At 41.0% G+C, this 27,956-nt stretch overlaps 1 protein-coding gene across 1 annotated transcript; it reads right to left on the minus strand.

Moving 5' to 3' along the window:
• Positions 1-445: 445 nt before the first annotated feature.
• Positions 446-27,736, minus strand: cc2d1a (coiled-coil and C2 domain containing 1A). Its single transcript, XM_085356265.1, has 28 exons — positions 27,584-27,736; positions 27,238-27,307; positions 27,003-27,141; positions 26,766-26,869; positions 26,445-26,687; positions 25,990-26,305; positions 25,145-25,254; positions 24,964-25,036; positions 24,189-24,290; positions 23,941-24,068; positions 22,850-22,922; positions 22,572-22,705; positions 22,114-22,201; positions 21,311-21,387; positions 21,050-21,145; positions 18,853-18,975; positions 18,540-18,598; positions 17,675-17,791; positions 16,601-16,674; positions 16,454-16,512; positions 16,217-16,368; positions 16,007-16,097; positions 15,782-15,931; positions 13,843-14,034; positions 13,605-13,731; positions 12,108-12,184; positions 627-674; positions 446-546 (listed from the first exon to the last, which is right to left on the minus strand). Exons 2-28 carry the CDS (start codon positions 27,292-27,294, stop codon positions 514-516), a joined length of 3,042 nt encoding a protein of 1,013 aa, XP_085212391.1. The 5' UTR covers positions 27,295-27,307; positions 27,584-27,736; the 3' UTR covers positions 446-513.
• Positions 27,737-27,956: the final 220 nt, after the last annotated feature.

A 27,956-nucleotide genomic window follows, 5' to 3' on the forward strand; every position in this document is an offset into this window, starting at 1 on the left:
ACACACACACGCACCTTCACACACACATATTTTTGGTCATCTGTAGACACCAAAAGCCGGTGCCGAATGTAAAACGTCAAGTCTTCTGGCAGATTACTTCATCAAGAATTGTCACAGGAACGTTGGGAAAAAAACAAAAAAAACCCAAAACAAAATAGAATACCAGCAAAGTCTGTAAAGCCATTCTTTAGAAGCAGTTTCCTGTAGTGTTTGTCTTGTTTAAGTGCAAATGCATCTCCCTCTTTACACATTTGGATGTGTTTTTAATTGCCGTCTGCTTGGCGGCTGCAGCCGTTTGTTAGGTTATTGTGGCAGGTAACTAACCACATATGACACAAGCTAAAGGAACAACTGACTGAATTAGCAGTTTAGCTCATGCAGTTGTTTTGCAGCACTGAATCATACTAAAGGTACTTATTGTACCCACTGTAGCGTTTGGTATATGAGTGTGTATGAGAGAAAGAGAGAGAGAGAGAGAAAACTCCAGCCAAGGCTCCACTCCTTATTCTGCTCTCATCCAGTGCGTTTCCTCTTCAGCGATTCCAGCTGGAGCAGAGAGAAGGTGTAAACACACTGAACAAACTGCTTTTATATACACATGACAATTACACAACAGCAAGCCTTACCTCATTCTCAACCATCTTCAACCTGCCCAGTGCATCCTTGGCAGCGTCCTATATAAGGAGAATAAAAAAATTTTTTTCACACTAAAACACACACACACACACACACACACACACACACACACACACACACACACACACACACACACACACACACACACACACACACACACACACACAAATGCCTGTCCATACTGTAAAATTATGATATTATTTTATGCCATGTTAGACCCCGAAATAAAGATTGTGAATTATTATGTAGTTTAAGTTGGCATTATTCTCCTGAATTAGAAGAAGGTGATAATTATTGCAGTATTTAAACTGATTTGCATTGCATTAGACTGCTGATTTATTGTGAATGAATGATATTGTTTATGATGCATTATACTGTTGAGTTATAAGGAATACTGTTCGCAGAAAGTCATCGCCTTATTTGTCTTGATTAGAAGAGAATAGAACATGCTGGAGTTTTCTGCCCCATCTCAGCACGAGCAGATAAACAGGGAGCCAAGGTCGTAGCTTAGGCGCCGTGTGAGAGAAAGAATGTGAATGTTTAGGCTTTTATGATAAGATGGGAGAACCAGAGGCTATAAGAGTTTGAGCAATGCTCCACCACTTTGAGATTTGAGGCTGTCTGCATCAGTGTCCATCTCCCACGTGTGTGATCATTAAATCATCGTTTGACTCAACCCGACCGGACCAGTGTTGTTATTGTGGTTTTTCTCTTGTCTCCATCCCCAATATTTTGAACCTTAACATTTTGGGGGCTCGTCCTGTGGTATTGGGGTGGAATTTAAAAGTTTGGACGGTCCGAGGTTGTCGAACGGACAGGCACGAGCCAGTGGTCTGATTTGAGTGGACAAAAGCCGGCTTATCTAAAGGTAAGGCACTACCTGTTGAATTATTTCCAAAATGTGCCAAATTGGATATGACTAAATTAAAGTCTACTCACTGAAATTACTGGTAGAGTGTCTGTTTTGATTTTGATGAGAATCACCGTGTGTTATGCAGTTAAAGTTGCTTAAGAGTATTTAATGAAGTTGAAGAAATATGAAACTGTTCCAGAAGTAACAGAGAATGTTGGGTTTGAGTCCCTGGATAGTGAGCTGAAGGCTCAGGTAGTTTAGTAGGGAAATTAGGACAGAAACTGTTCCAGAAGTAACAGAGACTGGTTAATTGGTCGTAAAAAAGTTATCTTTCTTCGGTTGGACCCGTTATGGTAAAATTTCTCAAAATCGGTTAGGTGAAAATTATTATAGGACGGCACCAGAAGTTGCTAAGAAGCACATAGCCCGGGGGTTACGCCCCCTCCTAGTCGTGGACGCGCGGCTTTGACCTGTCGGCGAACAGGGTTAGTTCAGTTTGGCTTATCTGTGGGGTACAGGGCATCCTGAAATAAGCTAGGAGTTACCGAGTCTCCTCACCGTTTTAAACGGTGTCATGTGCTTGTTTGGATACTGTTAAATTGAGTTAGGGATTTTAGAAATTAGGTCAGAAACTGTTCCAGAAGTAACAGATACTGTTTAATTGATTACAAAAAAGTTAACTTTCTTCGGTTGGACCCGTTATGGTTAAATTTGTCGAAATTGTTTAGGTTCTTTAGAAATCAGGCCATAGGCTGTTCTGGAGGAAACAGATACTGGTTAATTGATTACTCGTTATTTTAAATTTGTCGAAATTTCTTAGGTGCTCAATCTGTTAGGCCTGTCAGTGATTGTAAATACAAGACGTCTTTTGTAATATAAAATAATAGAGTTTTGCCTGAGCTTGGTGTGAGACTGTGTGTGACGTGCAGCTGCGGCGCTGAGGGCTATTTTTAGACTGTGTGTGAACATGCAAATGAGCTGTGAACTACACAGAGGACTTTTGCTTCCTGTTTAGTGTGTTTTGTGGGATTTGCAAATAATGATACAAGCTTGTAATAAAAACGCTGATTTTGTTGATTATAATATTATAAATAAGGATTTGAATGACTACGCTGAATGTTTGATGTTCGGCTGGATTTTAATATAGAAGAGATAAATTGTGTTTGAGTAAGACCGGCACTTCAGTCGGCAGAGTGTGATTGTGATGAAAATGATATTAAATAAATCTCTTAGTGTGTTGATACAGGTGGCTACGGGCCTGGACCACCCGGCCCCATGAGCAAACAAAAAGTTAAGTTAACCCACCTACAAACGCACATACACGCAATGAAGAAACAGCTTACACCCATGAACATGTGAAGATTTTCCAGCAAGTTTAAAGCAGTGAAGCTTAACATACACCCGCCGTTACACAATAAAGTTTATCCACTACTAACGAATAAACTCTCTGGGTTGCAGGACAACATCTTAACTTCAAAAAAAAAAAAAAAAAAAAAAACACTGGTCTGACAAACCAGTGAAGATATGACAAATTTAGTGGTTAGAAAAGTCAAATTGTGACAAGTTTTCTGCCGATTGATAAATATAGGTGATTACTGAATGAAAGAAAATTCCATTTTGAACTTTAAATACAATCTTAAGAATTTTAAAATGTACCTGTGTCGTCCTGTCAGCTTGGTGGGTTATGAGAGGATTATATGGAGAGAAAAAAAAAAAAAAAAAAAAAAAGGGGGAGTGAAGGCTGACACAGGGCCTGGCCCCGGTGTTTCTCCCCTCTCTGACTGATATAGCCAATACAACATCATTAGTTTTGTTTTGTTTTTGTTTTGTTTTTTTTGTTTTTTTTTTTCTCTTTATGTTTGATTACAGGTAGGGAAGCCGAGGCTGACCTGGACGCCTGCTCTCCCCTCCACCATCGTTGCTCACTCCTCCACCATCTTTGAAGTGACCCTGACCAAATGCTACAGCAGCTGGACCTATAACAACAGCTTGAAAATGTCAACAGTGCTGCAGGAAAACGATATCAGGCTGCGGAGATGGAGAGTGTTAAATCCAAGGCCCGTTTCACTACACGGGGAGATTTCCGTCAGTCTCTCTTCTTAAATGAGAAGATTGAGAAAGGTCCGGCTCCCACCAATGACTTTGACCACCTGCTATAGAGGAACTATCGAGAGCATACTGAGCAGCTGTATCACTGTCTGGTTCGGGAACAGCAACATGCCGGACAGACGAGCTCTACAGAGGGTTATGCGAGCAGCTGAGCGCACCATCCGCTCCGAACACCTTGACCTGCACTCAATCCACAGCAGGCAGTGCCTGATCGGACACACCCCTCTCACACACTCTTCACATTCTTGCCATATGGAAAAAGACAGCTTCAGCGGACAGAGCTGTGACGACACGCCCATTAAGCCCGGAGGAAAAGTGAGGCCGAGCAAAACAATGCTGACCTTAACAACTCTGCATTAAAACTGTGCAGGACAGTGACGGACCAACACTGATGATCGGGCAGCAAAACAGGGCGTGCCACAGACAAAGGAAAACTGAGGACAGGAGGCACCTCAGAATGGAGAAAAACACCAGGAGAAAATAAGCTGAAGGCACAGGGGTCGGGGCTCAGACAGGAGCTGACCTCTGGGAAGAGCCGAACAGCAGAACCACAGAAGGTCCAAGGGAAACATCAATGGACTTTAATCTGATTTCTACGGAAAAGACTCTGAGGTTTCTGCCCTCAATAAGACCTCGAGGCATCAGAGCAGAAACTGAGCATGGCCCAGGAGGAGCTAGCTGAAAATCGAACCCATCAGGCTTGGAGTCCAAGACACCGGACTTGAAATCAGGCCGGAGCATCCTGGAGCTAGATGAGCAGTGTGATTTGTCCGGTCTGCTATGGAGCAAACGTTAGGGGGATGGCTTCCTGTCGCCTCTGCCGTCCTCCGATCGCTCAGCGTCCTGGGCTGCCCAGCTCCGGACTGAACGCTCGGGCCGAGACACCCAAACAACCATGGACTCCATTCCCCTGGAATGGGACCACGACTACGACCTGAGCCGTGGGCTTGAAAGTGCAAGCAGGGATCCCAGAGAGCCTTGAGGCCTGTGTTAAACTAACAGAACAAAGATTGAGGTCTTCCACTGGGGAGGTGGAAGCTGCAGACTCTCCTATACACCTTCTGGATGTCAGCCGTTCCACCTGCAAACAAACGGACAGCAGTCGCACTTCTGCAAGCAACAAACGGACATCCAGACAATTGAGCTGCGTATCAAAACCCTGAAGGAAGACCGAAGCAAAAGGGTCAAGTTAAGGAGGAGCGAAATAAGGAGAAGATGCTGGACACTGGAGAAAAGGACTGCCTCAATTGGGGCCAGAACCAGTATGGACAGAACTCTGAGCAGCAGCACCAATGGATGCAAACAGACTGAAAAGGAGGAGGGCAGGACCCAGGGCACGCTTCAGGCCGTGGTTTACCCAGAACACTACAACAGGAAAGTGATGAACACAAACACCCACACAAACACACACATCTACATGCACCGACTCAGAGTGAAAAGAAACATACATATGAACATATGCACTCGTTGATTGAGGGAGAAATGACACACACACACACACAAATTAAAATGTTGATTCAATGAACTGAGAAGTGATCCACACACACACACGCTGATGCAATGAAGAATGCTTTACTAACAAATGCTGCACACAAACATCCAAATACGGAGTTGGTTACAACAGCAAGAACTGATTGATTATTTATTGCTTAAATGTATTTCATGCCACGCAGAGGGCATTTGTGTAGATTTAGAGGACATGGTCTGAAGCACTTTGATAATGAAAACAATGTCTGTGCGTGATGTCTGTTTATGGCTCAAAGCCTCCACTGAATTGTTTACTGTGCTTCACACAGTCTAACAAGGAGCAGTTGTACAGAGCGAAAATGATGAATGAATGGTGTGAGTTTTATTTCGAAGAGATTATGAAAAGGTTGTGTTGATTCAACTTAGTTGTTTACGTTTTTGCCAAAGTAAAGAGTTGGTGTGTAACTAGTGTCCACTATTGAGTCAAGTAAATCCAACATGTTTTGTTGGTGCAAAAAGGAGTTTTGGTTGATCTTTGGGTTTTGTTTGATACTAGGTTGATTCTATCAGTGAGGTTTGGATTGTTTTCTTTCTCTGAGAGAGAAAAGGATGGTTTTATGCTTGGGCATGTTTTTAATGGGCCCCAGTATCTGTTATTATATGAGTGTTTAATTGGTTATGTCTGTGTTTGCTTTCGTTACAGTGCACTGAGATAAGAACATCTGAGAGGTGTGATCCACCGGTGGTGATATTTTGGTATTTTGTGAGCTCCTGATTTAACAAATCGGCTCCTTAATCCAGGCCTGAGAGAGTGAATTTTAAAGTGCTATAAAATATTCTTACTGAAAACAGTCGCGAAGTATTTTTCTCCATGATTATAATGGGCTGAGGAGAAATTCACTTGTATGGGACACTGGTCGAATGAAAAGTCCTGATCCTAAAAGGATTGCAGCGAGTCAATCCAGTCCAAGAAAAAGCAATAAATAAGGAATTGTTTCCTTTAAAATGATGACGTCATCTTGCTGGTGAAGGAGCCTCGAATAGGTTGCGCGTGAGACTCCATTATCAGCAATATCTGGTATGAATGTGTGTGGATGTATGCATGTGACTGGACTGTTATGGACTGACGACTAAAAGCTTTAACTGACTTGGTACTGAGACAAAGACGGTACCGACTTTAGGATTAGTAAATGTCCACAGACAGTTCACCCAGCCTGTAAAAGAAGGGTGGATGTTTTGTCTTGCTTTGTTTTGTTTTTGCAAGAGCAGAAGGTTGACAGAGACTGAGGGGGGAGGCTGTAGCTTCACAGGAGTGTGAACTGCGGATTTAACCCTTGGGTTGCCAAGTTGGAGTTACTGATGCTTACATAAAAAATTGTGTTTTAGTAGCTGTGTTTCGATTAGGGTACCATTATAAAATGGTTGGGAATGTTAAATGCTAAAATGAAGAAAAGGTTTGAATTCACTTATGACTGAACATGTTATTAGTATTAATCATAGTGGGTCACTGTAAAGAGTCAAGTAACTTTTATAGAGGAAAGAAAGAAAAAAAAAGAAAAAACCCTCTACCGAGGCCTATAAATAACAGGGAATGATAGACTTGCCACACGCAAAATAGAGATAATGTAATGATAAATACTGGTCCCCGCCTTTTGGGTGACATCTTGAAATAGTCAGCAATTTAAAAGTAAGATAGAACCGACAGGGGTGGTGCTGCACAAGAACGAGAGTAAGATAAAGTAAAATATTGTGTTTAGCTTTGAGAAGTTTAAATTAAAATGTACCATTACACTCAGAGGATCAATATGAAGTTTGATATATGCTAATTTTGAGTGAAGTACATGACTGGTGACTGTTCTGTCCTGAGCTTTTGTTTTTACAGCACCCGCTTGACCACACCAACAGTTTTTCGCCACCGAAAAGGAGTACTTGTAGAGAATAGAGAATGGGGAGGAAAATCACCAAAACTGGGAAAGGTAAGCCCCAAAGGGGGTGATAACACCATAACTTTCACTTATGGTCAAATTCTTAAAATTTGACCCCGAACTTGAAAAATTCTTCAAATATTTAGAGACAAAGTAGGTTGAAATAAAATATAAGGTTATAAACCACAAAAGGATGAAGCAAATGAATTGATAAGATGGTGAATCGATACGCAGTAAGCTGTCGATCACGTTGATTATGTTTATTCTAGTGAGCAGAGCAGGATTATTATTACTAAAGAATACAAATGAAATAGCAAAAACTAGAAGTGGAAAAACATTTGTGCTAACGGAAATAAAATCAAAATAAGAAAAGTGTTTACAAAACTAATTAAAATCAATTGGATTTATAGCAAAATGTGTGTAGCACCATTGTTGTGTGTATGCCCTACGATAGTCAAGTCATTTAAACTTTACATAGTGCACAAGGGGAGTTCATTGATCACTACTGTGAAACTAATAAGATTTAGGAGCTATGTAAGAAACTTACAGGTTCCACTGAAATTTTTATAAGCAGGATATTAAAACTTATTTATATAACAATATCAAAAATGTAGATCAGGGACCAACTTAGAAGTCACTGACACTTGACTAGCTGTAAACCATTGGTTTAGGAATAAGTGATTGCACTGGGCTTTCTATTACACAAAAGTCAACTCATTTATGATATCTGAGGAAGTATTGTGATTTAATTTGGAGACACAAAGGAACATTTGGCACTTCCCACATCTCACATATGTTTACTGTTGCACCCAACCATTCCACAACTGAAATGCCTGTGACTCCTAATTATTTCAGGCAAACGGAGCGAACCATATTCTGTTATAATCCCATCTGATTGGGGCTTTTATTCTTGACGTTTGGAGAGAGCTCTTCATTACTAGTACTAGTCAGGTTTTGTTCACATGTTTGTTCCAGGTCTCTCAGTCAAGAGGAGTTTGAACTCCAAATATGGTGAAGTCTTTTCGCACATTGAGATCACTAATAACTCTTAGCAAAAATGTGATCTTGTAGAAACAATCAGGTGACATGGAGTCAGTTATAAGTGCGACTCTCAGTTTTACTTTATTGGAAAATATTTTTGCATTTTATCCATATTTGTTTTTAACAAAAATCAAAATTCCACATTCTCCTGCATATCAGTTTTGAACCAGATAGGACGACAGATTGTGGCCCTGTGTTTTCCTCCATTACACCTGCCACTGCATCTCGATAATCTTTGTGTTGTTCCTCCTGGGGTGTCACTCTCCCCTATCTGGCTCACATGACTCTTACCTTTTGAAAAATTATGTTTGAATCTCACTATTCGGTCAAGAATTCTCTATGCCCTTGTTAAAGAGTTGTCTACTAGGAAAAAGTGAAATGAATATAAGTATAAAGTCCCGACGTGCACTACAGTATAAATTAATAGGTTAGGCATGTTCTCCGTGAAATTAAATAAGCTTAAAATAAATAAATAAAAATAATAAAATAAAACTCTGAGTTTAACAAAATGTTTCAAATGAAAATATCAGGTCTATCTCTCTGGCTTTCATAAAATGTAAAAAGGGTGGGAAAAAACAATTGGTAAGACCACCACCCCACACATGTGATATTATTTAAAGGTACGGTTGTCCTCTTTAAGAAACATCAGGACTTAGAAGAGTGGTAAGTAGAGTATGAGAGCTACAAGTGAACACTAAATGTACACTATGGTATGTTAAAATAAATTAGAGGGCCGTCAGGGGGTTATGAGGGACATTTATAAAGCAAAAATCCCACAAATCTTGAAATGCACTTGAAAAGCTCACACACGAAGGTTAGCTTAGCTGACCTTGAAGAGCTCATCAGGGGGAGCATACTCCCCCTCCTTGAAGAGCTCCCCCATTCAACCCACATCACCGGAAAACAGCTAACACCAGATAAGGCAGCGTGGTGCAGCCCGAGACAACAGGATTGGAACATCTAAATAATTGTGCGAGCACCTTCAAAAGGTTTGTCGATTGACCAAAATTATGAACACGCAGTGCAGCAGGAGTTAATAGTCTTAATACCCAGGGATAAGCAGGGGAGCATGGCTGATGTGTTGAAACTGGAATTTTGTGACACTTAGTTTTGGCAAAATACAACTAAAATTATAACTGGCACTAATCAACATTAACCTGAAACTGAGGATTTTCGGACAATATAAATTAGACTAAACTAGCAAAGACTTGGTAAACATTGATTACACCTGGTACAAACATCAGGACTGATGACTATTGTAAATCTGGAGTCGAAACTAAAATAAAAAATAAGAACTAATGAAAATAGTAAAACGATTTGAACCCTGGTGTGGAGTTTTGCAACTCTGACCAGGAAGCAATATAAAATGGATTGTTGGAACAGTTGGCGTTAAAGTCTCTTTCGGCACTCCAGTCTACGATGGCGTTGAACATCTTTAGGGCGGAAAAGGGTTGGTGTGACCAACGGGTGGTTTGGCTTGTTGTAAGTATATTTTGAGATCAGGTGGCTCTGGATAGACCAGTTACCAGGTCTTGGAAAGAGGACAGACTCATTAAATGAGAAGAAGGAAGTTCCTGGGATTGAAGATCCTCTGGGTGAGTGGTTGATTGAAAACATTCATAAAATAAAAGCTATCTGTTGTTATTGATTGGTAATAGATTGATAATTGGCCACATTTACGGCTGTGTTGACTTGTTGTGGACGTAGTCTGCCTCATGTTTGAGCACTCTGACTAAACAGGTTGAAAATAGACACATTAGATGAGAAGAGTATGCAGCGCCACCCTGTCAGACCCCAGTGACGATGGAGCTCAGTGATGAATCAGGTGAGCTGCATTTATGGCTGTATCATGGCAGAGTTTCCCCTGCTGTGGTCAGTGAAGAAAAATCAGGAGAATGTCAAATTTAAGAGAGCCATCTATAAACGTTTATGTGTCAGGTTGAATGGGACAAAAGGGGGTGTTTTACTGTTGTTTTAATATCAGCATTTTATTGTTGTATGAGACTTATGCAACGAGCATTTATAGAAGCTTTTGACCGTATTCTAACATTTGTGTCCCTGTGATTGTTATAACCTCTGATTAGTCTTTTATTTACAGGTGTTAGGATATTGATTTAATTTTTCTTTGCAGGGGTAATCATGATAATTTATATACATATGGCAGTTTGTTGCTCATTATAGAGTTGCGCTCAAGTTAATAAGGGTCAAAAGCTACAGTCAGCGCGAGGTCTGACTGATCTATGGTGTGGAGTGACTTCGAGCATGGAGGGCTGCACGCGCTTACATAACACTAAGATCATGTTATTCTTTGTGATTTTTATTCAATTATGTCTTTTGCTAGGTATAAGTAGTGGCAGTTAATTAGACGATATTCATTAAAATATTAAAAATACTTGAGTCAGAACATTGCACGCAGATCAACTTAATATTCTGGGTAACGTGGTGCCTGCCTCACCTTTTCTTTTAATGTTCTAGTTCTGTTGATTTGACACATTGGAATGTGTCAAAAAAGGGGGGGGGGGGGGGGGGGGGGAGTTGGGTTTCAACATCAAACAAGGATTGTTTGAACATTTTTATAACTTGATTTGTGTCTTTAATAACTTAGGAATGGTAAAGCTTAAGCTAATGGTGGCCCGAGAAGTTTACGGTCTTTTGTAGAGAATCAGTGAGAAGCATAAATCATTATTTATTTATCATTATTTCCATCCACTAGAAGGTCAGTAGATAATAACATTAGATTATTAGGGCTAGGAAGGGGGTGTTTTGGTTTTCTGTCTCTTACAGAGAAAGGAACAGACACCAGACGAGGCCACAGAGATACGAGGGTCCTTCGCAGCAGAGACAGATACAGTGACTGCCGAGACACCAACTGGGTCCAAGGGTCATGGCGTTTGGGCTCCAGCTAGTCACTTCAAAAGGATGAATCCCATAAATACAGCAATAACCATGAAGGGGTTGACGGAAATCCGGAAACACCAGACTAACGAGGTTCGAGAGGCTCTTGGGCAAAAGGGGGACGCCTTCCTGTTCTTTTCTGGAGGATACACGGGAGACACAGGACCCGAGGATACACAGATCGTTGTTTGAAATAGGGGCAGAATAATCCCCTGATCTGTGTCACGACTGAAGGGTTGTCTAACCCCTGAGGTTGAAGTAAGAAGAACAGAGGATCACGCAACTGGACGACACTGGTAGCTGCAGCAATAAAATAAAGGTTAAGAGCTCTTCGGACAGAGGTTCTAGTCTACGTCTGAATGGTATAAAGGAACACCAAATAAAGCTGTGGGAGAACAGGGGAGTGTCATCTGGACCTGCTATCCTTGTAGTAATAGTTTGTCTTGCACCTGACTTGCGCAAACACAGAGGTCATCTTACATATGGTTTGCCCGTCAGGGGGACAAAGGACCTCAGGAGTGAGAAGAGATGAACCCGGCCACACTGGGCTACAGGGTGTTTGTGAGCTCATTAGAATAATGAGCTCATCAGGGGGAATTGTAAAATTATGATATTATTTTATGCCATGTTAGACCCCGAAATAAAGATTGTGAATTATTATGTAGTTTAAGTTGGCATTATTCTCCTGAATTAGAAGAAGGTGATAATTATTGCAGTATTTAAACTGATTTGCATTGCATTAGACTGCTGATTTATTGTGAATGAATGATATTGTTTATGATGCATTATACTGTTGAGTTATAAGGAATACTGTTCGCAGAAAGTCATCGCCTTATTTGTCTGATTAGAAGAGAATAGAACATGCTGGAGTTTTCTGCCCCATCTCAGCAGGAGCAGATAAACAGGGAGCCAAGGTCATAGCTTAGGCGCCGTGTGAGAGAAAGAATGTGAATGTTTAGGCTTTTATGATAAGATGGGAGAACCAGAGGCTATAAGAGTTTGAGCAATGCTCCACCACTTTGAGATTTGAGGCTGTCTGCATCAGTGTCCATCTCCCACGTGTGTGATCATTAAATCATCGTTTGACTCAACCCGACCGGACCAGTGTTGTTATTGTGGTTTTTCTCATGTCTCCATCCCCAATATTTTGAACCTTAACAATACCCTGACCCTGCACTCACCCGGTTTCCTTGGCTGGAGTATTTTTTCACAGACTCAGAAAGTCCTTGAACGAAGCGTTGCAGCACGTTTTCATATTCTGCACATGTGGTGAAGGAAAAAGTGAGTTACATGATTCGTTATCATCATCATCTTAAACAGAATGAATTTTTTGCGAGAAAACAGAAAGAAGTGATGGGGAAACGGTTCATCCCGACCTGGGATTTAGGCTCAGTTTTTGCCATCATACTGATTTTTAGATTTTTTTTCAAATCCCATATTGAGAAATAGTTATGCTGCATTTGTTATTTATGCATTCTTTGTTGTTTTTTTTTTAACATTGTATAGTATTTTGTTCATAAGCTTTTCTGTGAGCAGTGAGTCTGTTCTTCAGCTACAACTGCAAGCCAGTAAGGAAGCACTGCCACCTATGTACTCTTGAGATGGACAGTTATACGGAGACGTCTCGTTACTCAAAGCTAATTCTCTTTTCATCTTCAGCCAGTGAGTCCTGTGTTTGCTTTCCTCAGTAGATTTAGAACAAATAAACCAGTAACCATAAAACAGCTCGTTTCTGCCTGTGCTTTGGGTAAAGTTGCACGCAAGGGCCACTCATGGCCCCTCGATGCAGCAGCCTCCACCACAGGATCTGTGGAGTGGCAGCACAATCACACACATCAAGAGACTGACACAGCAGCAGCAAGGACAGCAAAGCCCACAACTAACCAACTAACCGACCAACCAACCACTCTGAGGGACACTGCCAAATGCAGGTAGAGTTTCTCTGAGATGCAGAGACAGTGACAGCAGCAGGAAACCTTAAATAATCCTTAATAATAAAACAACTTTTACTTTCTCCGCAGAGGGGATCCTCAATTTATGACTTGAGTGCCAATTTGATGCATCTATCAGACTGAATTACTGCAAAAATTAAAGCTGCCACAAAACCTGCCTGACAAAAAAGAAGATGCAGAGATGTTGTTGCATCCATAACCCGATGTTCATCAATGTAATAATTTAAAAGTTAGATTTGGAGTTTTGCAAGATCAATTCTGAAGTGCACAGGGTGCTGCTCAGATTCAGCCAAATGCTGCAAAACTGATCCGACTTCACTTCACAGTGCAAACGAATAATGAAACGCAAGGCAAAAAAAATAATGGGACAGTCTAACCTAAAGGAGCTTTTCAGTTATTAAATAGTTTGTGAATGCAAAGACTCACAAAAAAGCAGCAACTGAATCTGAATCTAATATCTAATATTGTGGTATACAGAGCAGAAATGACAAAAACTGTTCCATTTAGCTGAAACAATTCTAGGCTGTAGTGGTGATCCCAGTGATGGACTTGTGATGGAGCTGTGTGCTGCTATCAGCCAGTACTTTGAGGACCTGGACTGCTCTACATAGATGCTGTTGACGAAAGACTTTCCTGTCTCGGTCAAGTTGTTCCAAAACTGAGTCAGGCTAAGATTTTAGGGAGGGGTAAAAGCACATGTTCAAAAGTAAGAGATGTGTGTGTTACCTGTGAGCATGGCAGGAGAGGCTCGTTCCAGCTGTGCTTTCTGCCACTGCAGTCGGTGTGTGACCTCTTGGTGCTGATGGATGAGGTCAGACGGGGTTTCCCGCTTGTTCTTTCTGTACTCTGTAATCTGAGAGACAAGCGTAATGAGTGACGAGACCTTGGCGCCTTCGGGCCATTGTAAGCATCAGTGAAGTGCACGTTGTGGGTCGACTCGGGCCGCATGAACACGCAGTACTACCTTCCTCTCCAGCCGCTCCTTGTCGTAGTTGAGGAGGCTGAAGCTGTGGAGTTTGTACTGTGGAGGGGAGCTGCTGGAGTGACCGCTCCTGCTGCTCGCCTCGTGTTTCGGTTTAGACCGAGGAGATGCAGGCTGATCAGAGCTGCTTCTGCCGTTTCCTCCATGTCTCGGTTTGGACTGAGGAGATGGAGCCTAAACAAGCAGACCAGAGCATTTCTTAGATTTCTTGGGCAACTGACTCATTTTCACCCAGGTTTATGAAAATCAGGTTATTTGACTTGTGCATTGCTAGTTTTTGTAATGCCTACCTTTATTTACCCGTAATCTGACTAGCAGGCTGGTTTACACACAACAAGTTTGCAGTCCAAACACATCTAAAAGGTACTGGCCGCACTTAATGTGAGTGAAAAGCCTGCAGTCTGCTACGATGTGAGCAATGCTTTTTGCTTCTTCTGGCTACTGACAGTGGGAAAGACTAAAAGCTGGTACAGCTACTGGACTGACGATTTGCTTTCCAGCACGCTCAGAGTGTTTAAATTCAAATCTTTGTCACTATTCTGTTTCAACTTTGTTTGTAATTGTTCGTGAAATAGATTGCAGTTTAAACCATGGGTAAGAATATATGTGTAGATGCAAAACATCAATAAATAAGCATCATTTATTTAAAACTGCTTTTCACAGATAAGTGGTAGCAAGGCAGTGTACTCAAATAAAATAGAATAAACATTAATTGTCCTAAAAAAAAAATAAAAAAACGATACAGAATGAATTAAAATCAGTAAAGAAGCCTGGCTGACTAAAAAAAAGTCAGTAAGCATCAGTAAGACACCCAAACACGAAGAAGGAAAAAAGATGCCTAAAGCCGAGAGTTTGAGTGAGTTTTAAAGCAAGGCTGTTTGTCATTTCTATTTAAATGCAGCACATACTTTACAAAAAGCACACGAATGTATTAACACTCAAGTCAGGCCTCATTGAATCATCGCAGCAGAAGATGACACAATGAGCTAATGTAATTACAACAGCGCCAGTCGCACCTCAAACAACCTGGTTGAAAAAAATTACGCAAGTAAAACAACTAATAACAAAAAGCAATAATTTGAGGAAAGTACATGCTTCTTGTTTGTTTTCCTTCTTTTGTGGAGCCATGTTTAATAAACTACTTCCATCACAGCCATTTTTTCCCTATTTTGTGCTTTTCAAATATATTTCTTGCATTTCCACTCCATGTATCTGCTGCATTTATGTGATCATGCATCCTGGCTTCTGTAATTCTACCCAGGCAGCTCTATGACTTGAACTGCATAGAACGGTCTATATTTTGAAAGAATCCAATTTTCTGTTTTTTTTTTTCCATGTGAGAAAGTAAAACTGTGATTCTTTTGAAACTGTCTGAAATTCACGTGTGAAAACTGTTTCTCAGAAAGCAGCGAAACACGACAATTGTTCAGATAAAGATATCGCTGTAGTCTCCATTTTTCCTGAAAGGCTATAACGGTGTTTCCACTCATTGACTAAACATTATGCAGCAGTATGGATTCAAGAGTTTGCCAGTTTCTCCTGTGCCAAAGAACCACTAGCACTTGAGTTCATAAAGTAATTGCGTGAAGAATAAAGAGAACTCGCGAAGACGCTAAAATCTTGTACACTCTAAGACTTAAAATCGCTGCGTGAAGTGGGATGTTACTGGTAGATCACCAGTTTTAAAATAGATGTGGTTTCAGACACTATTTGATCAGCCACCAAACACTTTGTTTATACTGGCTGACTTCACACTTCTGCTCTGACACATATGAACATCCAGTTTGTGAGGCAGCACTTTGGCTCAGTGTTTTGCACAGTTTGCATCACACATAGAAGTCTTGTGTACGTCCCTGCTTGAGCTGGACGTGTTTCAGTCCAAAGACAAAGGCGGGTCAGTTTAATTGATAACACTACTCACCCGTTCCTTTTGTTTCTCTGTCGGCGTGGAGACTGGTTCGAGAGTCAGCCACTTCTCCTTCACTGGATGCAACTCGACGCCTGACAGAGGCTCTCTGATCTTCACCCTCACCTCCAGCTTTCCGCCTGTAGTTTTACGTCCATCCATCACCTACAAAAAACAAACGCGCGCAGTTAAACCGCCTCTGAACATGTGTGGGTGCGCGCACGCGTAATCAACACTCACCTCTAAGATCTCTCTGATTTCACAGTGATTTTCTAGACCTTCTAGCTTCAGCTGAGCAGTTCCCAGTACTTTGTCATTCTTAAACAGGCCTCTGTAAACACAGCAGAGAATACAATTTACAGAAGCTACAACGAGGGGAAAAAAAACAAACAAAACACACCGATATGGAAGCATATTCTCTTTTTTTCTACTGAAGCTGCTGCGTTTTACCCCTTGTGGATGATTTCAAACTTGATTCCCTTGGATTGTATGACTCGTTTAAAGGCCCTGTGGCCGCGGTTGATGTTGAGTCTGAAAGTCTCTTTAAACTCTGGACTGCTGGTGTTCTTTACTGTGTTGGTTTTGTCCCTCTGAGCCTCCTCCTACACACACACAGAATTCATTAACGCACATATGTAAATACACGGACTGAAACGTCCACAGCGAGTGAATGTGAAAGATTCTCACCGCGCTGGGAAAAGGAAACTCAAATTTTACACTGGCATCCAGATCATTAGCAGAGACACCTGTGGAGAGAGAGAAGCTAGGTGTCAGTGCACAGCGATCTGACAGATTACTGCCTGGTAATTTCAAAGATGGGGATGACTTCAATACCAGAGGGAGCTGGGAGGTTGATGCCTCGGGTGACGTACAGTATCAGGTCATTGAGTGTCAGGTTGGGGTTGATCCTGCGGAGCAAAACAACAACAACAAACAAACAAACATAAAAAACACCATTCAGAAACAGCTTCAAAAGTCAGCATCAGTCAGCATCACGGAGAGGCAAACAATTAACTGATGAATGAGTCACCGCCACAGTCGCTTAGCTGTTAGCTCCGTATGACACTGGAGCAGAGGCAGAGTGAGTCACAATGAGTCACTCTGAGTCATCCATCAATCCAGTCAGGAAAAGCACTACCTTTAATGTTCAATCATTTGCTTTCAAAATTAAACAGCTCATGTACGAGTAGAAAATTAAATATAAAGGACAATCCTCATAGAGTCAAAACATCTTGATTATAACGTTTTAAAAAATACACAATAAAAGTGACAGTTTGATGAACCGCGGCTTAATTGACTGACTGACAGATTTTCCTTTTTCTGCAGGCACTGACATAATGCCACAAGATGAGTAACAAAAAGTTATACAGATGATTAGTAGTCTTTATCATAGGCGTCCTCTGGATGGATGAATTACATTAATTAACATCATGTTGGCCATTATACTGCAGGCTGATTTGTATTAGGTTTTTAAGGCAGATGTATTTGTCATTTGTCAAATACATCTGCCTTAAAAATTAATTAAAAACATGGCTTAAATCAACCATTTAAAAAAAATAACCAAAACACAAATTATATAATCTAACGAATCTAATCCGACTACAGAGCTGGTTAGTTTTTTCTTTTCTAATTTTGATAACGCTGTTGAAGTGACTTGATCTCCAGTCAGGATGTTACTAAGATATAAACTGATCTGAAAATTTGATAGTTAAGTAAAATAAGGATAATGTTGACAGAGCGCAGCAGAACTATGACTAGAAGAAAAATCAGGTAACGTTTGGCCGGAGGAGACCACGAAAGATTTACAGAAATCCTTCTGGACCAAAGTGATGGACCAACAGACAAACTGAGCGACTTGCGATGGTGTTTATTATGAATGAATCTGTATTCTGAATGTTTGCTACTGACTTGATAGAGTTGAAGGTTCTCTCCTCGGTGCGGCACTTGGGGACTGGATGACCCTTTGTGTAGGCGCTCTTTAGAATCTCTATGTACTTCATGGTCTCCTCAAGTAACTTCTCAGACCTGGGTGAGAGACAGAGTCATGATTTTTAGATCTGTGTGACAAAAAACATTTTTCTTTTAGTTTGATTTTGTCATTTTTATGCATTTTCGTGTCTACACGTCTACACACATCTTGGTCTCGCCTGGTACTGAAATACAACAAGTTTAATAACTGCACAGCTGAACAGCTCTATTTCCTGAGACAAACACATATATCACTGCATTTGAAAATCCGCGATTACAAAACACTCTGTGCATCATCTGTAAAAATAAATCCTAATTTTCTAGGACAGGACAAGATTTTTCAAACCATGCCAGAAAAATGAGGAAGCAGGACAAACCCTCTGAAGATAAGAAAAAGTTTTAAAGTACAATTCTCAAAGGTTAAATGTCAAAATATTTGAAGAAAACTACAAATATTATAAAGAGGTACATCATATATAAAGATAGCTAAAATCACTGTGTGCATGCTGACAATATAATTAAGAATTACAGAAGTTCTCAGTTAGATTTATTACAGACATTCATTAAAATGAAAAAAAAAACTACATTAATCTGAGTCATAAAACCCTTTCTCTGTATTTCAGATTTTATTGAAATTTTGTGAAAAGGTGAATTTATACTTAATGTGATCACAACCAGATCTGTTCTAGAAGTTGGTGTTGATGCCTTTGAGGTAAACAGTGATCTTTTCAATGTTAAGCTCCAACATGACTGCAAAAAAAAAAATCCCACGGTTATAAAACTAAAACAAAAAAAAGTTTCTTACTTTAAAGCCTCGGCCACGTTTCCCGTGTTTGTGAATTGCTGGGAGAGGCCCAGACATTTCTGTTCATGGAGAGAGAACAAAAGAGGGCGTGTTGTGTGTGTGAGAGAGAGAACATACCGTAGGCGAGGACAACAAAATAAAGAACAACTGTTATTTGTCTGTTTAAGAATCACAATCACAATATGTATGAACATTTCGTAACTAATAACCGTAACTAACACATGACATTAACATCAGTATGTAAGGTGGACGTCAAGAAGGTGCTTTTTCAGATAAAATGTAGCATAAAGATGAGGGAAAGGTGCATCTTAACCTCGTACTGCTTTTTCAAGTGATCCATGAGGTTATGGTACTGCTCACTCGTGGTACGAGAAGAAGGAGAGGTACGGGAACGAGCCAGGGTGTAGTCTTCTTCACTTACTGGAAGACTGGGAATCTGTTGTAAAGGAGAAATAGAAACAAACAAATAATAATAAAGACAATTAGAAAGTTACCAGGACCCATTCAAATACAAATGTAACTGATTTAATACAAATATTCTGTTATGAGTTACAACACAGCTTTGAAAACCGCATGTCCAACTTGGATCGAACTCTAATCAGCTGTTACTTCGTTTCCTGTCTGTCTGTTTTTACACTTGTGTGACAAACAAACAGAAGCACAAGCATAATATTCTTGGTTAACACATGAGGAGACACACTGAGAAATAAACAAGTTATAGTGAGTTATATGCAGAGAAGTCAAATAAAAGTGAGGCAAAAATAAATCAAAATCTTATGGGACAACTGGCACAGATATGAAATATGAATAGTGTAATGATGCTGAAAATATGCGTGCGCGCACACACACACAGAGGCGTGCGCGCGCACACACACACACACACACACACACACACACAGAGGCGTGCGCGCACACACACACACACACACACACACACACACACAGGCGTGCGCGCACACACACACACACACACACACACACACACACACACAGGAGGTGAGACCAGGTGTTTTGATTTCACCCCGTGTTTCCTTCCTATCATCTTCTATTTCCGTCACATTGTGTTAACACACCTCACACATTCAGCTCCTGCTGCCGTGACAACCTGTATAGCAGCAAACACACACACACACACACACACACACACACACACACACACACACACACACACACACACACACACACACACACACACACAACTCGTTTAATATAAATTATTTTAGCATGATACAACCAGTCTGTGTATTATTTCAGGTTTTTAGTAAATTTTTCCTGTTTACTTGTAGCTGAGGTATGCACAGTGACGCGCCCAGTGGACATGCCAAACTAAAAAGGGAAGAGCACCTGCAAGCTAACCAACCAGCAAACAAAGAAGCGCACACAAAGCCAACTTTAACAGAGGTGTGAGACAGAGTTTCTTCATCAAGTGTTAAGACAGGCCTGCGTTTCCATTCACTGTGAGATAATTGGTGTTTTTAAAGAATATAAATGTGCAGTATTTTCTTTCCCAGCAGAGACATGGAACCACAAGCTGGGTATGGAGGCAAAATGTTGGCGAGTTGAAAAGACGCATGTAACTACAGGCAAAAACTGACTTTTCAAGCTATGTGATTAGTGTGTGCTTAGTCAAGTTCACGCCAGAAGGTTATGCTGTAGGGCAGCGGTCCCCAACCCCCGGGCCTCGGACTGGTACCGGTCCGTGAGTCATTTGGTACCAGGCCGCGAGAGTTGAGGCTCAGGTGTGAAATGTATGGTTTTCAGGGTTTTTATCGGTTTTCAGCGTTATTTTGTTATCGTTTTTATCGTTAACTCGATTTTCCTGGGTCTTTTCACGTGTGTTATGAATAAATCTTATTTTTTCGGTACCGGTACTAGTTTTATTTTGTTGTATTTATCCGCGACACCTTAAAGGCCGGTCCATGAAAATATTGTCGGGCATAAACCGGTCCGTGGCGCAAAAAAGGTTGGGGACCGCTGCTGTAGGGTACAGGTAAACCACATGAACAAAAAAATGTTTTAAATTAAAAAAGAATAAATTAAAAAACATTTTCCCCCAATGCTGCCACTATATTGTCACATCCCAGCCAGTAAAATGAGCTATGAGAGCCTTTTCCAAATACGTGTAAATATGCCATTTATTGTGAGTGCCCATCATATTCAAGCTTATGAAACAGGTTGTTATGAGTCATCTGCTTGTTGTAAAACTAATCAGAATGGCTGTGCAGCTTTTTGTGTTGACTAGTTGAGAGTTTCTGTGAGGTTTGATGAGGCTATGTGGTATATGCAGGTTACATGACCATCAAAGCCTGACAAACTACAGATGTCTCACAGTCAACATGACTCTTATTTCCCAGTGTGGCTCTAGTGAAACTAAATTTGACACCCTTGATCAAGATTATCCTGAGTATTACCGATCCACCTCCTATTCAGGGTCGTGGGGGTGCTGGAACCTATCCTAGCTACCGTAGGGCAAGCAGTGATTACTAATATATAGAAAATGTATTTATAACCTTGGTGATGTCAACTGGCAGGCCAGACTTTGCAGCAGTGATCATGGTGTCCAGTCCTTTGGCATGTCTGAGGTGCTGTGCTGCTCCTGTCATGTCCTACAAACGCAGCAACAGATGCATCAATGAAAAATACAACAAAGGTTTGGAATTCCAATAACATCAAAGGCAGCTGTGCTAAAAACATCTGCATAACTGTAAAGATGGCACTGTATGCATCTAAAACAAAAACAAAGAAAATAAGCTGGGAAGTCAAAAGATTACCTTCATATTTTTGGAGCGCAGTGCCGCACGCATGAAAGCTTGTCGCCTTAGCAACAGGAAATCCAATTGCTGCTGGGCTACAAGGATAATTAAGACAAAAATAAGCGAAACTTACTGTATACCACGTTCACACCGTTAGAAAAAGTTTATTTCAGCGTATCTGTGACTCACTTCTTGACCACACATTGTTTATGTCACATATTGGGTTGAACAGTGTGTGGTGCTGAATCAGATACAGGTCTGATTCTCTTCGCAGTCTGAACAGTAAAAATTGATTCATCACTTGCTTGAAATAAGTGTCATTTTTACATCCTGAACTTTTTGGATGAAATTTGTTTTACTGAAGCCATTTGCATCACGATCCACTCCTGGCTCCAGCTGCATACACCTCTGTAAAGACTTAGCAGCCACTGCAGTACAAAAAACCAAAAGTGAAGTGTTGTCTCGCTTTACCCTCGTCTTCTTTGTCCAGTCGCAAGTTTGCTGACTTCTACTGCACACAGACAAAAGTGTAAACACTGACTCAGGTGTCCTCCATGTTTACTGCTTGGCAACAGCAAAATTAGTGCCCTCGTCTTCTTTTGCACATGCAGGTAAGTTCAGGACTGAGACCAGGTCACAATGAAATCTGATATTGCTCAGTCACTTTTTTCATATAGCGCCTTTTGTGAGAGCGAGAACGGTGAGCATAAATGGGCCATAAGGTTTGCAGTATGACAACACTTCAGTGTTGTGTAACACTCAAACATCGCGCATGACACATGCACATGCCCCTCTTACACACACCCACATTTGAAACTCACCTTTAGCTCCCAGTTTCGGAGTTGAGGAGCCTGCAGGAGCCTGAGGAGCTGGAGACTTTGCTTTCTGGACAGGTGGACGCACCACAGCCTGCAGAGGTTAGGATCAATAGCAAATGAAATGAACACAAGAACAGATTTCAAGGTCACAAAATACAGCTTAATACATCTGTGAGTTTGTGTGTGAATAAACTGATTTACCTTAAAGCGTTTGTGTAAATTATTACGGCTATTAATAAACTTGTTAACAAGCCCAAAAATGATGCAATAGGCAGAAGGTGCAGTTGAGAAAACAATGACTGAATAATCTGCCATAGAAGTTGCAGAAGCTATTATGGGAGACAATAAAGCTTTTTTTTTTGGCTTGGTGCAAAAGCAATCAGATTTCTTGGCTGCAAAAAACACAATTTGGCCATTTGGCAGTCCCTGAATTTGTTTTTTCCCCCCATTCTTCTTTTTACCTTGGCAGCTTCTTCGTGCCCATCCTCTTCCTCATCTTCTGCGTCTGCATCCTGGTTTGCTATTTTCATTGCTGTTTCCAGGACACCCATGAAGTTCTGCTGACCACCCTCTGTGCCCTGAAGCGGTGGACAACCTGGAGCAAATAACAAAAATCACACACACACACACACACACACACACACACACACACACACACACACACACACACACACGAAGAAGCCTTACACATCAACTCAAGACATCAAAATCTCAAGACACACATGAACTCAAAACTTACCTGGTGGCACGGGTAGATCAGATAAGTTAACAGGTCGGCCAGCTTTGTGAGCTTTGATGGCGTCCTGATATTGCTGTTAAGAGTGAACATTAAGTAATTAATATTACTCAATGTTAGGTATTTTAGTACCATGGTAGCATTTACTGGATATTGTTTTATAGTGACATTATGCAGGAAAACTCTGTCATTCAATAAGGCCCCTTTGTTTTAGTTATTTTTCTCTTTGACCCAAGAATTGATGTGTGAGAATCACAGGCTGGTACAAGGTTGAAATACCACAGAGATCACTCCCTCAGCTACATTAGTTTCTTAATCTTTTAGACGCCTGTTGAAGGCCAAATGGTTTGTTTCAGATTTCACTAATGAAAGAACTCTTCGTTTTGTGCCTTGAAAATATGTCGCTGAGATAATCACAATTGTAGCTGAACTAATAAACTACACAAAGGATGCTTCTTCACCCAAGGGCAGGAAGACGCTCCCTTATCTTGGTCTGTACTGGTTTAAACTGATAAATCTGCTGTCTCATGAATTTTACCCTCTATATAAACTGTTGTACTTGTGAATAAAGTTGAGTCAATTTGGGAAGACAATCTAAAGCAGTCTCTGTTTTCTTGTTCTCCCAAGCTGCTCCCGAGCTCGTACTAACACGCTGAATGGCATGCTTGAATATTGCTTGAGAATATATTTGACTGTGTTACAGACTAAGGGACATTCTCTGCTGATAGGTGAAGGTACATTCTCTGCTGATAGACGTCCACGCCTCGAAGGAAGTCGATCCACGGATTAGGCCCTGGAAACCGTTTCCTTCACTCAAGTTTTGCAAGACATATATATATATATATATATATATATATATATATATATATATATATATATATATATATATATATATATTGAAATCTAACATATGAAAGCACACAAAACCATTTCCATTCCAATCCAAGCACAAAATCGAGGAATTAGTTTTTAAAAAAAAGAAGCTGTAACAGCTAAAAATGTTTTAATATCTTGTTTCTTTTAGTTTCACTGAGCATAGAGTTTATTTGGAAAAAACAAGCAAACACATGTGCCACAATATTTGTGTTGTGTACCTTCATAATGCGCTGATGCATCCGGGCCTTGCGATCGTCCCCTTTGCTCTTAGCTCCCTCTGCTGCTGACTTGTATATATCCAACCTCTGCTGCAGGGCTTCAGCCAAACTTTTGGGAGCAGGCAGATCTTCAGAAGGCACAAACACACAGTAACGTACATTATTATTTTAACATGACTTTTTTTATTTAAAATCACTTCATCACACTTTTTGGTTAAAGTGAAGGACTGGGACTCCTGGAATCTTACCCGCAGTGGCCACCTGGGAGGGCGCAGGAGCAGCAGGAGCAGCAGGGGGGTCAGGTTTAGAAGAAGACTGAGGAGGCGCACTTTGCTCTGTTATTACGTCTCCTGCAGACGGTGGAGAAGTGGACACAGGTTATGATTGTAACTAATTATGAAGTACACATTAAACCCCGTTTGAACATGATTATCAAATCCAAGACCGTTTTTTGGTACAATATAGAGGCCGTGGCCGAGAAGTTTCTGGACCAAAAAATATACGATTGAACTTTATCCAAAGACTTGATGATGTAACTCTTGCTCTCAAGTATTACAGTGAAACAGATTTTTTTAATATACAGTCCTTAATCATCAGAGTTGTTTTTATAGTTTTTGTTGTGAATTAGTCTCTGAAACTCTTTTACATCTCCATTACTTGGAAAGCACTTTGCAGCTGAATAAATATAAAAATGTTTTAAATGATGCTTGTGTGATTGGCGCTAATGTTCTTACAGTTTCTCAATTTTTACTGTGCCTCAACAAGACCAGCCAGAGAACAAGCAACATCTGAGTGAGACTCTGGCACATGTGCAGAAACAAATATGTGACATGAACATACATAACATAACTCAATTAAGTACAGATGACGTGTGTTAGAGTGGAGCTTATAAACTGGACGTTTTTTAAGCAAAATTATTTTATTTAAATGGGCATTAATTTAATTTTATTAAAGGAAACTGTTAGCACTATAGTGAGTGCATGAATGAGCATTTAAAACTAACATTCTCCTTTAACCACTGACCAGGTGGAGGAGGCAGTGAGCTCAGGTCTACTGGTTCGCCCCGGTCCAGTGCCTCCAGTATCACATCGAAGTTCTGCATAAATCAAGAGCAGCGTTGTTAAAACAAACTATGAAAAATCCTCACACTACAACCACACACACACTCTTACTCCAAAGCCCTGGCTGACATCAGCTGTGTTACCTTGGCAGTGAGGTAGTGCTGTTTGGCCTGGTCAATGTTGCCGCTCTGTTTGGCGTGTATGGCAGCCATCTTATAATCCCTCTGTCTGGTCAACACTGCCTGTTTCGCCTCTGCGTGAAGAAGACATAGTCATGTGAGGGCGAGCATTACAGTAACATTTAGTTAGCAGACACGCTACTTGTCAGAGCAGCATAAATTATAATGTATGTTGTCAGTTAAGCGTCCATCGATCTCTTTAACCGCTTATCAAAATAAGGGTCATGGAAGAGCTAAAACCTATCCCAGCTGCTACAGGACTGAGAGGTAGAGTGGTGCACTCACAGGGCTAACTCGAAGAGATAGACAACACACTGTCATCCACACCTACAGCCAGTTTAGAGTCACTCATTAACTAAGCATGTACTGTATGTCTGACGGTGTTAGCAAGGAGACAAAAGCATTCATGCAAACTGCGCGCAGAAAAGCCACTGACCAGGGGATCTGAACCAAGAACCGTTTTGCTGTGAGATCACATTGTGAGGCATTTATTAAAAAGGTGTCGTCGATAACAGAAGCTAGAGAAAATGTACTGTCTGATCAGAAGTGAAAAAAATCCCACATGTATTTTAATCTTAATAAAGGAAAGAAAGCTTCTCTCAAACTGAAACAGAAGTAAAGATCTGCAGAAGGAAAGAAAAACAACGCAAATTAATCTTTTATGCAATGTTGTTTAGTGCAGTTATTTAAATGACCAAATATTATTCAATTCTTTTGAGTACGATGCTAATCTGATTAACTTGCACTATGACCGTGTATTTACTTTTATACTCTTCTAATAAACAGTATAATTCACATAATGTGTTTACCTGAGTGATGAGCATTAGGCTGGCTGGGTGTGAGGGGAGAGATGGCAGGTGTTTCCGGAGTCATGGCAGCAGCTTGCTTTTGGGGAGGGATCAAACGCGTTGGCTTAGTGTTCAGAGGTGTCGGGTCAGCTTCCCTCAGAGGTTTCTGATTGGTGGGAGGGGGAGGGACCAGCACAGGCTTGGGCACCTCTCGTTCTTTAACCACTTCAGGCTGGGCTGGGGAATCCGACTTTCCGCCGAGAGCAACAGGTGGAGGCATCTCTTCTTCATTGACTGGTTTTCCTTTCTTGGCAGATGTTAGCATGGACTGTAGAGTCTAAGGTGGAAGAAAAAAACCCATAAACATAAAGCTTGATCTGAGCAGTAAATGAAAACTTGAAGACTCTAAATAAAGACAAAAGTATGTACACAAGACTTCACATCCTATAAGATGCGTTTCTGCCTATTTGCTTTACCTTCAGCCCGCGTTCATATCTTCGAACTTTGCTAGTCTCGCCTGCAGCCTTGGCGTTGGAAATGGCAGTCTGATACATTTCAATACGCTCGAGGAGCCGTGACTCCAACCCAGTTGCACCACTGGGAGCAGCAGGAGGTGAGGGGTGTGAGGTGACACTAGTTTTAGGAGCTGTTGGTGTAGCGGCAGGTGGAGTTGGAGCAGGAGTATGCTCCTCATCATCCTCCAAAACATTCAGTTCTGCCTATGTGCAGAAAGGAAAATGTCAGTTAACTGTTTAGTCCCTGAAACGCTTACGTTTGTGTCTGTTTGTGTCCATTACCAACAGATCTTCATCATCCAAATCATCGTCCCCCATGTCGTCATCATCTATATCTTTCATACACAGAGCTGCCATTCGCTCAATTTCAGCCATGGGAACAGGAGCTGAACAGAAGAGGCAAACATATGAACATAATGTCAACTGCTCTTTGTGATATAAGGAAAAGGTCAGTTTAAACATTAGCACATGAATGAGAAAGAAAGAAGGCTTAATGTGCCAGAAGTGTGTCATCCTCACCTCTCCCATCACCTTTCTTCCCTTGTGCTCTTCCTTCCTTCCTTCCTCCCACCAGATTGAGCAACTCTGCCTCCAGCTCATCATCATTTCCCTCATCATCCATGCCGCCATCCGGAGACAGGTCAAGGAGCAGCCCCATCTGTGACACAGACAGACAGATAGGAGAAACGGCTTCAGAGTCCTGCCTGCTTGCCACAGGTAAAGTTTACAGTTATCAGACAGGGAGGGTAATTACCTGTTTGGCTCGGGCCGCCCCTTGACCCCGAGGAGGTGGGTTGCGACTGCGACTCATTGACTTTTAATACCTAAAAGTGAACGCACAAACAGGATGACAGTAAATTACCCCAAAAGGGAAACCAATAGATATAGAATAAAGTTAAAACAAGTACAACTCTGACTCCTTGGAGTAAAATATACATAAATAATGATTACTTAGTACACCTGAGTCGGTACACTTCACTATCAGCCTCAAGGGCAATGTGGCGTAATAAATCAAACAACTTCTATGATTTAATATGCAGTTAGCTTCTATATTTATGTCAGCTAATAGCTAGACCCACAGCTTCACACGGGCTGTTTACCTGCTTAGATTAACGGAGTTAAACGTTAGCGTTACAGCCACACGGGTCGACGGTTAAAATCGGATCCAAATGAGGAACAGCAGACCAGATCTACCGTGACAGATATATTTCTGCCTTCTTTTCGAGTTCCCAAAACAAGATTCGCAGACAGTGGAATTTACTTCCTATATTGCGTCTCCAATAGCAACGAGCATTGCACTTTACGGCTAGACCAGAGCCGTTGAATGGAGAGTCACGTCTCACGTGATTCATGCAGGGCAAATCGATCCCGGAAGTGCTTAGGGAGTGTGATTGCAGAGCGAAAAAGTGTTTTTGTGTTTGTTGTTGTTGTTTTTTGTAATTAGGCATCAAGAAATGCATCATTATGTAATAG

Source organism: Diplotaxodon limnothrissa, linkage group LG6, assembly GCF_057381915.1.
Source record: "Diplotaxodon limnothrissa isolate DT_005_m linkage group LG6, D_limnothrissa_male_GT1.1, whole genome shotgun sequence".
NCBI classification, from domain to species: Eukaryota; Metazoa; Chordata; class Actinopteri; order Cichliformes; family Cichlidae; genus Diplotaxodon; species Diplotaxodon limnothrissa.

Excerpts from the sequence above, each read along its gene's own strand:
- cc2d1a (XM_085356265.1), bottom strand. The coding sequence starts at position 27,294 with ATGAGTCGCAGTCGCAACCCACCTCCTCGGGGTCAAGGGGCGGCCCGA. Across the intron at positions 21,146-21,310 it reads TGCGCTCCAAAAATATGAAG|GACATGACAGGAGCAGCACA; the intron begins GTAATCTTTTGA and ends CTGCGTTTGTAG. Across the intron at positions 18,599-18,852 it reads ACTTGAAAAAGCAGTACGAG|AAATGTCTGGGCCTCTCCCA; the intron begins GTTAAGATGCAC and ends CTCCATGAACAG.